The sequence below is a fragment of the Emydura macquarii genome, unplaced genomic scaffold (assembly GCF_026122565.2).
Source record: "Emydura macquarii macquarii isolate MOO-44397 ecotype Brisbane River unplaced genomic scaffold, CSIRO-AGI_Emac_v2 contig_587, whole genome shotgun sequence".
Taxonomy (NCBI): Eukaryota; Metazoa; Chordata; order Testudines; family Chelidae; genus Emydura; species Emydura macquarii.
In genome coordinates this window covers 8,064,748-8,076,758 of record NW_027130724.1, presented here as the reverse complement: position 1 = coordinate 8,076,758, position 12,011 = coordinate 8,064,748, and the positions used below count along the sequence as shown (strand labels likewise).

Sequence of the window (12,011 nt, the reverse complement as noted above, 5' to 3'; positions counted from 1 at the left end):
TCAGCAACTGAGATTTTGGCAAATTACAGTTTTAGTACTTTCAGAGAATTTAGGCCAAAAACTTCTGATCTGATTACTAGTTTCTATGTAGCCCACTGCTCTGAAATGAGCAAGTTTAGATGCAATTTTCTTTTTGAAATACTACATACTCAGACTTTTTTTCCCCTTTCTGTTCAGGAATATGATGAACCAATCTTAAAACATCTGCAAGATATAAAAGTGAAATTTTCTGAACCTGGACAGCCTATGGTAAGTACTCTCTGATTTTTATAGTACACAGTAGTGATGGGCAATGGTTCAATGTGTTTTTGACCCCTCCCTGTTTCCTACCGCCATCTGTGTGAAGACATGGCATGTATTGTTCTGACCAAAGATTCCAAGCTTCAGGTTCTTAGCACAGATTTTAGTAGTTTTTCTTGCCTTTTCCTGTGTTGTACTGTAGCCAATCTTTATCACATCTTCAACTCTGTATTCTGCCTCTTGTTTCCCCCTTCACTCTTTCTTTTCTAAAATTAAGTAAAATCGTTTTTATTGAAAGCTGAAACAGCTACTTAATGTCATATTTAATACTCTGACAAGTTAGTGTACATTAGTCAAAAAGAATTCTGTGTACTGTTAATTCCATTAGGAAAACTATTCCTTCCCCAAAATAAGAAATGGAATCAGTGTGACTTAAATTCTGTCAGTAATGATAAATATGGTACACATGGAAAAATACAGAAAGTTAGTTTGGACAAAAGAGATTTCATTTTTTAAATTTATATTTATATTTACACACACACACACACACACACACACACACACACACACACACACACACACACACACACACACACACACACACACACACACACACACACACACACACACATTCCGTTAGCGTTTCAACACAGCAGCTGGGAAAAGTGATTCCCAGCTCAAATACACACACTAGCGAAGCTCATGCTAATGCCTAAAAATAGCTGGGTGGCCACAGCAGCTCAGGCTAGCTAGTCAAGTACAGTCCCACCCAACTCACTGCGTACATACTTGGCTGGTTAGTCTGAGCTGCCACTCATGGCACCATGGCCATGCTATTTGTAGATGCTAGCTCAAGCAGAGCTAGCATTCTTATGTCTACCTGAGCTGGGAATTATATCTCTGTGCTGCTGTGTAGACGTGTACTAACTTCATTTTTTTTTTTTTACTGTGGTCAGACTTCTAGTGTAATTTTATCTGTGCAAGGAAAAGGCTAAACTACTAGTGGAGTTTATAAATGAACACACAGAGGGAATCATTTGGAGCTCACCTGCCGAAATTAACTTAAATCAATATGTCCCGCTTATGATTGTACTTTAAGACATCTGGGTTATCAGCAAGCCAAAGTGTTGGCAAGTATACTAGAAAGTATTCATGGACTTCAACTGTAAATCTACAATTTTTGAGACAGTTCATTATAATAGAAGTCACTGGCCTGACACTACGTCACGTCAATCCTCTTTTGAATCAAGGTAAAGTGGCCTGCACTGCTTCCCTCAAAGATGTGTCACGGACATCTGCAAGGCAATGACATGGTCCTCTCTATACATTTGCAAAACATAATTGCTTGCATTCAGATTCCTAAGGGAATCCCATTTTGGTCCCTTAGCACCTCATAACTTGTTTTTGTACTTGTTTAGACTCCTGTACTGTGGAATCCTTTTCTGGATGTCCCTTACTTAAAGAGGCTAAACATCTCAGGAGCTTGTGCGGTACATCCTTCAGGCAACCTGTGTTATCCTGGATATTTTGGGGAGGTCTTTGTTCTATGTGTGTTTAAAATATGTATTCACACATCCCTGATTGCACTATTTGCATTGGCTTAGTTGTTGCCTGTTGTAAACTTGCTTTTTTTTTGTGGGATGGGGTGGGAGTGACAACCACCACCTTCAAGCTTCTTTCCATCCTTCTGAATTTCATTCCTGGAGTGTCATCTTTAGAAAAGGCAGAAGTACTTGCCTGTAAGTCTGCTTTTCTGAAACTATTGTTCTGACAAGATTATCACCCATGTCCCTTCATACCTCTTTATGATGATGTTGGTTTTTTGCACCTTGATGCTATTTTTCGGTATTGTCGAAGGGGATGGATGGTAGGGAGGGAGCTTTCTTTCTGTAGAATTAGAACTGACTAGTGTGTTCTAAGAGCAATGGTTAAAATGATGCTGGCTCAGGGTGGCCAGTAGAGGGCCTTGCAAATGCTGTGTCTATTATCGCTGCCATTAAATGCAAAAACCTTAAGAGCTTAGAGCTGATAGTCTTTCCGTTAGGTTGTTGAGAACAGGGGTCCTGTCAGAATATTTTTAGAAAAATAAAATTACTGGTAACTTTTTTTTTCCCTCCTAAAAGTATTCTGTTTCCCTCAGGTACCACAGAGTAAACTTCTTTCAGGTTCTTATGCATTAACCCATTACTATAATAAGTGGTTTGCAAATGCTATATTGGAATGTTTGTCCAATAAATTACTCCATTGGGCTCTTAAATCCATGTAAACTGGCTTTAGTCTCTTAAAATATTTTAAATGGAAAAAAAATCAACTTCTACTCACAGCCTCATTTTCCACTTTGTTGTGTGACTGTTTATATTGAGTGTTGTGACAGTGCAATTGTCCATTATGAAAGGTATGTGTATGCACCAGACTTGCTTCGCTGCAGGACCACATAAGAAAAAAATGAAAATTTTCCTAAAAGCCTTGATTAAAAAGAGTTGGAGAAGAACTTAAGGCTTAGTGTTCCTTCCCAAACTTCCTTCTGTGCGGTGCCCATTGCTCTGTAATATAAAACAATAATTCAAACTAATTGAGGGGGTAAAATATAAGAGAAGAAGCATTAATTGAGGCAAACAATGGTGATAACTTTTGCAAAAGACTTAAAGTTCTCAAAGCAGGGAGAATGGCCCAAGATGGGTGCCAAGCAAGAGTGAGTTTGCCACAGTGGGGCATTCGATACTATATGCACAACGGCCTGTTGCTTGCCATCCTAAGATACAACCCACCTACTTTGGATCTGGAGGTTGTGTTAGAGCACAGAAGCAAAATAAACAGCCCTTTAAAGGGTTATCCGTTTATCCAAATACTACTACTTTTCCAGTAGTTCAAAGAATGATTGTTAATAAAAACTATTCTGTTCTGCAGATAATGGCATACTGTCACTCAGCTGAATTTTCTACAGTTTAGAATAGCTTAAACAAAATTGCAATAACACTTGGTTTTTAGGGCTGGTCATATTTTACCAGTGGATTTCTTTTCTTGCTTTTTGCACTGTTCGTAACCTGTTGACAGTACCTTCCTGGTAATGGGTTCCATTCCAGTGCTACATTAAATCCAGTAATAGAAGACTGACAAACTTAATGTCACTTCTAGGCTTTGGGACAAACTTAATAGAAAGACACTGAAACTCTTCCCTACTTCACAAGAAAACTGCTTTTTTTTTTTTTTTTTTTTAATAAAAGTGACTTTCTGAAAAATGACTTTCACCAATTTACAATAGTAGCAGCATTTTGTGTGTGTGTGTGAGACTTTAGTACTTGATACTTTTTGAATAAAAAGTACTCACTGTCTAAGTTATGAATTACCAGGTTCTAATAAAACAGTTTTTCTGCTTCAGGGGCATGTGCTGCAAATTAATGTAACTGTCTGGAATTTTTGTTTTTAACCAGATACAACCTTAGCATAGCTGCTGCAGTTGAAAGGCAGCTTTAAAGGAATATAATCAAACCTTGATACTGAGAAGTCCCATTCAGAGCATAATGTGTTCTGTTCAGTTTATTTCAAATGTCAGATACATCTTGCCCACAAATGACGTCAGTATGTCTTAGTCTTCAGTATTTTCAAAATTAGTCAAATTTTATAGAGAAGATTGTCTTCTAGTCTTAGCTATCAGAATCCTGTAGCTAGGTCCTATTCTCTCAAGCTGTGGTGACTCACCTTCAGAATATCACTTCTTTAACTGTAGTGTTTTAAACAAAAATTGGAGAAAGTTTAAAACTATAAAAATCTCAGAGCACTGAATGTATTGCTCTAAGCTATCATCCTGAAGAGAGATGTAATGAAGCCATACAAAATAGTATTGCTCTAATTTTATATCAAAAGAAAGGCATGCACATGAGAATATCTGGCTTCTTTAATTCTATGGGATTGTTCTGAAAGCTAACTTTTTTGGGGGAGAAAAAAGCTAATGTTCCATTATAAAGGATGAGATTGTCACAGAAGTCGCGCACTGCGTGACTTTCAGAGACCTCCGTGACATTTTCCTCTTGAGCTCAGGCATGGGGACTCTGCAGCTCTTGTTCGGTGGGATGGGCACCCTAAGCCCCATTTTGTCACTGTTATTTTTAGTAAAAGTCGGGGACAGATCACAGGCAACAAACAAAAATTTACAGAAACCCATGACTTGTCCTTGACTTTTACTAAAAACAACTGATAAAATCTTAACCTTATCCATTATTGTCTAAGTCAGATTAGATCTGCTCTGGTTGCACAAAACTGCCAGCCCTACAAATGTCACATCATCCATAGTAAATATCCTGTAGGCCAAATGATGGTCCCCAGTTACCCCATGTAACAGGAGTATTCAGTGAATACTGATTGTATAGATAATTGATTTTTCTTTCTGGCTCAAACCAAAACTGAATTTTTTCATTTTTTTTCTCTCACCAAAACAACAAGACTTTTTTGTGGACAAAATATCTTATTTGACCCCCAGATCTTTTTTTTGTGTTTTGATTTTTCAGGTTTGTTGCAAATTTTTAAAATTAAATTGCTAAATAAAAGGTTTTGTTTCAAAATGAACAAATTTGACCTTTTTAGATTCCCCTCCCACACCTCACTTCTTTTTTCAGCCACAATTATTAGCTGAATTCAACCTGAATTGTCCCCCAGATTGTCATCCTGTCGCTCCCCCACCCACCCACCCACCCAAAAGGCATTTTTCTGGCAAGTTTACTATTTGCCAAATTATTTTTACCCAGCACTAGTCATCACCAGTGACAGATAAAGTCTAGCTTGACTTTCAGAGCCCAGGATGAGTTTATATAAACTCTGCAGAATTTACAAGTCTCCCCCTCAGCTTTTTAGTTTTATAAACTCAGTAACATGCAACTAAGGTTATTCTTAAAAGAGGATCAAAGTATAACCACCAATGGAGCTGTTCCAATTTCTAGTCCTCATTCCCATCTTTCCCACTTCCTGGGCTAGCAATGGTAGGATTTGTCTACTGCATGTCTTCCCCAAGAAGCAGCCTTTGTATTCATTAACAGCCCTGGCAAATGAACAACCAGTTGGAGTCTAAATCAGTTATCTGGCTGAGAAGATGGTCGGGGCCATGTGTCAAACAAGCTAGGGTGGGGAGAGAAAAGAGGACTCTTCAGATCTTCAAAGAACTACACTAGCTTGCTTCCCTTGCTTTTTAAAAGGAAGTTTCTAACTTGATCTTAACATTATGACATGGTTGAGGAAACTTCCATGGGAAGTAAACTATCTATTTTTGGGCTTAACCCAGACGTGAAGCCCAGCTTTACCAAAAGCACTCCTTCCCCATCTCCCAAACTGCCAATCTTATAGCCCTTCCCCAGAACACCTGTGCAAGAGGAGGAATCAGAGGTAATCTTAAACAGGCCTGCTGAGGGGGCGGGAGGCAAAGGGGGAAATTGCCAAGGGTCCAGCGATTTTAAAAGAACCTGGGCCATAAGTGAAGCTTCCCCTCTGGGAGGCTAGCCCCCTGTCCTGCCTCTTTTGCCCATGGCCTGGCCCACAATCCACCCCGTGGGCCAAAAGAGGTGGGATGGGGAGCTTCATTCGGTACCCATGGTTATAAACCTCAGCCCTCCATTTCTAGGAGGGTGGGGGCCATTGACTGTTCTGCGCTGGGGCCTGGAATTACTGTTGGCAGACCTGTAGATGAAGTTTTATATAAGCTTTTCTGGGTTACTTGAATAGGGGAAGAAACTATTAAGGTTCAAATGCCTTATTGCTCATGCATAACTAAAACAAATTTGTTTTTAATCTTTAAACGTGTGTGTGTGTGTGTGTGTGTGTGTGTGTGTGTGTGTGTGTGTGTGGAGCCTTGTACATTTGGCTCGAGAAAGCTATGCAAGTTTAAAATTAGTGTTTTGTATAGGGGCTTGCATGTTTAACTGAGACATGCACCTTATGTCGTCATTTTCAGGTGAAGGTTTAAAATCAGCAGTACTTCCAGCCTTTAATTTTATTTAACTTATATGTGACACAGAAGACCTTTATTAAAAAAAAAAAACCCTAAGAAATGTTTACATGAAGACTTCCACTGAAAACAACTTTAGATGCCATGAGGAAGAAAAACTAACTTAAAGAAGCAGTTCAGTTCACTTTTAGGATTCTAAACCATTAACAGAACGTGTGTAATCTTAATTAGACATGAGTTTGTGAAGTTACCAGCTCTTGCAGGATGAGCACAGAAGACTGAATCCAAGCCTTGGTGGAATGAACTGTCTTAAATTTAACTTTTTGAAATCTTCCCATGTGGTGTTCTAATTTAGAATCTTAAACTATTTTTGTAATTATTTTTTAAAAATTGATTCTTTAATCTTTTTTGTGATCAAAGGTTCAGAAGGACTAGCTGCATTCTTTTGAACTGGTTTCAGACATAGTTCAGTAGAATAAAATGAAATTGGGGCTCCTTAAAATGCAAATTTAAAATAAATGCCACAAGAGATTCTGATAATTTGTAAAGGTTCATTAAAACAACTTGTCTAATGTAGTTTGACTATTATCCAAGCCTATTTCTGTTAATTATTGCACTTTAAAAAATCATTGCTGTAGTCAGTAGATATATATGTAACCTCTCTTCTTTCAGTTTCCTCCTACCTGTATTTGTTCAGAATTTGCTATTCGTAATCTTTTTTTTTTTTTTTTAAATTCAGTATAGTTTAAAACAATAATGGAAATTTCTTTTAGTCTTTCTCATTAGAGTTCCACTTTGAGCCCAATGACTACTTTACTAATTCAGTCCTGACAAAAACCTACAAGATGAAGTCAGAGCCAGACAAGACCGATCCCTTTTCATTTGAAGGCCCTGAAATAGTTGATTGTGAGGGGTAAGGAAAATCTGCTTTATAAATTTTTTTGGAACTTCTAATCTATATTCTCCAAGACCCTGTTTTCTTTATCATGGTAATGGTTGATACCAGGAAAAAGTCTTGTGAATGAAAGCATGAAGCTGGTAGTGTAGATGGTGAACTCTAAGTTTTATTAAAGCATCTGTTCTATGCAGATGGAATATAATAAGCATTTAAAACTCTGCCTGTCTAGTTCAGGGAATTAGTAGTGAGATACAAGCCTTTCAGTTCTAAGTCACTGGCTGAAATTCAGTTCAGGTAGGTATTGGCTAAAAGTTGTTCTTGTTCAGAGTTAATAGTTGGTCTCAGTCTAATCCTTATTGGGTGTATAGACACATAGAGGAAGGCAGCAATGTGCATGCTTAGAGACAGGAATATATGCAGTAGGGAACTTTTATTCTGAAAAACGTAGGCACCAAGTCAGTTTAGATGCCTACAGGGTTTGATGGCAGTTTTGTGGATTGTAGTAGAGCCAAAACTGGAACTTGGGTGCTGAAACAGGAGTCTTGAGTGTCTAAGTCAGGGGTTTAGGTGCCTAAGTATGTTCATGGATCCCTCTGTTAGTTACTGGGATCATTAGAGCAAGAAAGCAATTGCTGATTGACCCTATCCATGGATAGCCAATTATCAAATTATTGGTTCTGTGAGACCATCTGTAGAACAAGATGTTTTTGGCCACTGAATTGTTGGCTGAGTATGCCAAACAGTCGCCTTTAATTAAGGGTTTGTTTCAATTTGGACATAACTTTTTACACTGCAGCTCATTCAGTGGCATCAGTAGTCATGACTAGAACTTTATCCAGATATATATAGTCTGTCACTTGAGGTGCAGTGAGAACCAAGTCAGGTGACAATCTGGCAGCAAGGACCTGAACAGCAAGCAGTTTCTTGTTTACTATATGTGGAACTCAATTCTTGGGTCATTCAGTTCAAGCTGTGCTTTGCACAAGACTAGGACGGAGCTGTAAAGATGGCTCTCTCTCTCCTTTATAGTTCCCTGATTCTTGGGATAATGGGACTGCACTGAGCCTCGGGATGAGAACAGATACTGAACTCTTATAATCCCCTGCAGTTCAAAGGGGATGTGCCAGGAGCATAATGGCACTCTGGCCATGTCCCCACTTACACACACAGACACACATCATCACCTAGCTGGCAGATGGAGCAGGTTTCTAGCCTCTTTTTATTAACAGAATTGTGCAAAAGGGTATGAACAGAATTTCACCCCTACATTTTAGAAAATGTTGGTTTGTACACTAAACATCAGTCCTCATAACTACAATATTAGTAAGTGCTTTATAAAATGTTACACTTATTTTGAACATATTACAATCTCAATTATTTAGAACTGGAAACAATCTGCCTCAATTTTTATTGCACTGAAATGCCTCATTTCCCTCTCCTCCCCCAAATGTCTTTTTGCATTAAAGCCTTTCTTGTTCTGTCTCTAGGTGTACTATTGACTGGAAGAAAGGAAAAAATGTTACAGTTAAAACAATCAAGAAGAAGCAGAAACACAAGGGTCGAGGCACAGTTCGAACAATTACCAAACAAGTACCCAATGATTCTTTTTTTAACTTCTTCAGCCCCATAAAAGGTAAGCTTGTTGAGCAGGAAAAAGATCAGGAATTTTGCATAGTTCCCCAAACTCTGTTCTTATAAAAGTAATTTCTTTGCCTTGGCTCCATTTAGATGTTGTCCATGCTGTGTACTGTAACTCTGCTTTTCTTATGTGACTGTTTTAATATATAAACATCAAATGAGTGGCTAAATCAGTCTGAAGCATTGGGACTGTCTGAGTACTGAAACAGTCTGGATATTGTCGCTTATATCTCCAAAAGTACAGTATTTGGAGCCTGAAATAAGTGCTGTTTATCAGACTGAGCAAGCTGTTGTTGGCTAATAACTAAACTCAGATTTTGTCTTGAATATGAATTAATAACTAGAATAACTCATTTAGCAATCAGCTAATTCTGTAGGAAAGTATTAGCTGAAGGAGAACAGTATAGACAGGACTCCTTTTTGTTAACTTATTGCGTATGGCCCATATTGTTAATGTTGACAGTCTAAGGATATTTTACTCTTCACCACGGGGTGGACCTATACTTCCATTTAGATGTAATGTGTGAAGACTTCACATCCAGTCTCAGTTGGTTTCAATAGTCTGATATCACTTAAGCCTTAGGGTGAACAGTATGTAACTACTATAATTATTTTAGGGTTTGCTGTAGTGCCTATCACTGTATTCAAGTGCTAATCTGACCTAATTAAGCAAAATTGCTAATAGACTTCAAAAATTTTTAAACTGTACTTTAAACTGTAGATGGCAAACAATAGTCCAATCATTTGAGACTGGTCTCCCGTGGCAACCTCCAACCTTTTCTTTTAAATATGTGAGTTTGAGAAGTGTTTCTTCATGTGAACTTTATAGATGATGCACTCATCGAAATAGTCATAATTTTTTTGGTAGACTTGTCTGCTTTTTATAAATTACCTAGTCAACCGCCTTGGAAGCACTAGCACATGTTGTACAGTCTCCAAGTCTTCCATGATTAGGCTTGGAAGTATGTGGATTGCATAGTAAACGCTTATTCCCACTGATTGAAATTAGCAAATAGGCAAAATAAGAAAAATGCTGCTTGAACTTCTTAAATTTTGATTTAAGGATATTTAATTTATATATCTTTACATGTGCAAAATTACAGGTGTCAGCATCACAACTGTGAAAATCTAAATTGATAAAATAAATGCCATCAATTATACAAAGAAAATTAAATTCTGCCAAACCTATTCATACTCGTACCTGGAGCAGAAAATGCTTGCATCTGGAATATACGTAAATGTTTATAGGCAGATATAAGGTTAGATATAATTGATATACTAAGATCTACTTGCCTCATGCAGGGTTTCATCTTGGCTTTCTGAAGTCATTATGAACAAAGACAGTAGTGGCAAAGGTTTAGACTCTGATGAAGAGCAGTACACTGGCATCTCATATGCTCCCACTGTGCAAATGAGAATTGATTTACATCAAATTCTCACCTCTGCAGTGGGAGTGTGAGCTCCTTAAATGATAGCCAGTCTCTCCTTAAGCACCTTAGCTCTAATTGTGCAAAGAGAGCTCTTACTGCACTTCATTGAGGCTCTAGTAGATGCAGGATTCTGCCTGTTTGGTATTAATAGCAGGATTAGGGCCTTAATTTGTAACTAATATCAGTACATAAATACTACTTCACTTTCTCCGAATCTGTCAAGCACCTGGAAAACGTCTTCTTTTTCTGGTACTGCTTAACAAAGTTAAGCTGCTTTATTTAATTTGTCAAGTGTTAGTGCAGAGATAAAATGTGGATGGTGTTGATTGAAAAGTGCATATCTTGAGTCTACATATGCTGTAAGTACCCAGTGTTTTTTCTACAAAGGTGACAGTTCCCTGTGCAAACATCTTGATGTGACCCCATATAAAATCAAAATTCCTGCACTGCCATTCTTAACTTTTTTTATATCTTCATTATAATATGGTGAGCATTATAATACGTACAGTGTCATTTTAAATTCCATTTATGTGAGTTGGATTTAGACTGAAATGAATTGTTTTCCTTTCAATAATGCTAACAATACCTAGCACTTCCAGGCTTTACACTTCTAGTGTAACAAACACTAATCCACGCAATACTTCTATGAATAGAAACCTCCTCATAGCACATTCCACAAGCTTGAACAACCAGATGAGCTGGGTTTTTCAAAGTGCTACATGAAATGATTTTTTCCTCTTTCTGTTTGTAGTGTCTGGAGATGGAGAATCATTGGTAAGTCTCACTTTAACAAGATTTGAAATCTCTTCATTATATTTTCTCCTAAAGCTCCCCTTCCTAGACTTTACTCAGATGCATACGTCAGTGATCATATATTTTTTTCCATTAGTTTGACTTTTGCCTAATAAGAAATTTGAGCTTCCGCTTGATTTTAAAATGAGATACCTTCATCATTGGCCCCTGCACTTTACCCAGAGATAGTGCTATTCACCATAGTTCAGTGATATCCTGTGGACAACTTGACCCCTTGCCAAGAAGGGCTGTTGTAAGACAGAAATAATGAGGATGAAGTGAAAGAGTCAGAAGTGGAAGAACTGAGCTACTGGGGAATGTTACATTTCCAGTAGTAATTATCTAAAATCAAATTAACTTGCTTTACAGGATGAAGACTCAGAGTTTACTTTAGCTACAGACTTTGAAATTGGACACTTCTTCCGTGAAAGGATAGTTCCTCGTGCTGTGCTTTATTTCACTGGGGAAGCAATAGAGGATGATGATAATGTATGTATATTGCTCACCTATCTTCTATGTCTTTCTCTATATAGAAGTGGCCTCTTGTACTTCTGGCTGAACTATTAAATAGCATTACTTCCTCGAGTGAAACAAATAAAAAAGCAGAATTGGTTTTCCTTTGAAAGTGGGAATAAATTACTCATCAGAATGAGATACAAAGAGAGAACTGACTGAATAGGGTCACGTTAGACAAACTGACTTGCTCTTTTTTTGGAAACCTTACACTGATTGCCTAGGACTTCTGAAATCAGGTAGAGAGGGTTTTTTGGACAAGGCATCAGTCATTGTATCCTTGTAGCCCACAGAACTGATCCAGGAGCACTTTGGGCCATGACTCTGCTTGCTGAGCTGTAGCTGCATGTTTGATTGGACCTCTGAAGCAATACACACAAAGCATCTGAAACTTTGGTTTCCTTGAGTGATCAACTTCACAAAAATTTTGTTGGAGGAAGCAGGACATAGTAAAGTAGCATTTAAAACACTAGATGGAGGCAGAAGAGAAGACTTCTGTACTAAGGAAGGATTGGCCTTTTTCTTTACGGGTGTTTGTGTTTCTAAACTATTGCCTTTACCAATTTGG

At 37.9% G+C, this 12,011-nt stretch overlaps 1 protein-coding gene and 1 non-coding gene across 9 annotated transcripts in view; both read left to right on the top strand.

The window, feature by feature from the left end:
* Positions 1-12,011, top strand: part of NAP1L4 (nucleosome assembly protein 1 like 4) — a 41,625-nt gene that overhangs the window by 17,884 nt on the left and 11,730 nt on the right. For all 8 annotated transcript variants that reach the window (XR_010918439.1, XR_010918438.1, XM_067540622.1 and 5 more), the window contains 5 exons: positions 178-249; positions 6,946-7,085; positions 8,558-8,703; positions 10,890-10,912; positions 11,300-11,419. Coding sequence is in view for 6 of the 8 variants with exons in the window: in XM_067540622.1 (XP_067396723.1) it covers positions 178-249; positions 6,946-7,085; positions 8,558-8,703; positions 10,890-10,912; positions 11,300-11,419 (501 nt within the window). In the remaining 2 variants the exon portion in view is untranslated. The remainder of the gene's footprint in view (positions 1-177; positions 250-6,945; positions 7,086-8,557; positions 8,704-10,889; positions 10,913-11,299; positions 11,420-12,011) is intronic.
* On the top strand, positions 3,269-3,389 carry LOC137148189 (small nucleolar RNA SNORA54). The gene has a single exon (XR_010918468.1). It is a non-coding gene; the product is annotated as a small nucleolar RNA SNORA54 (small nucleolar RNA).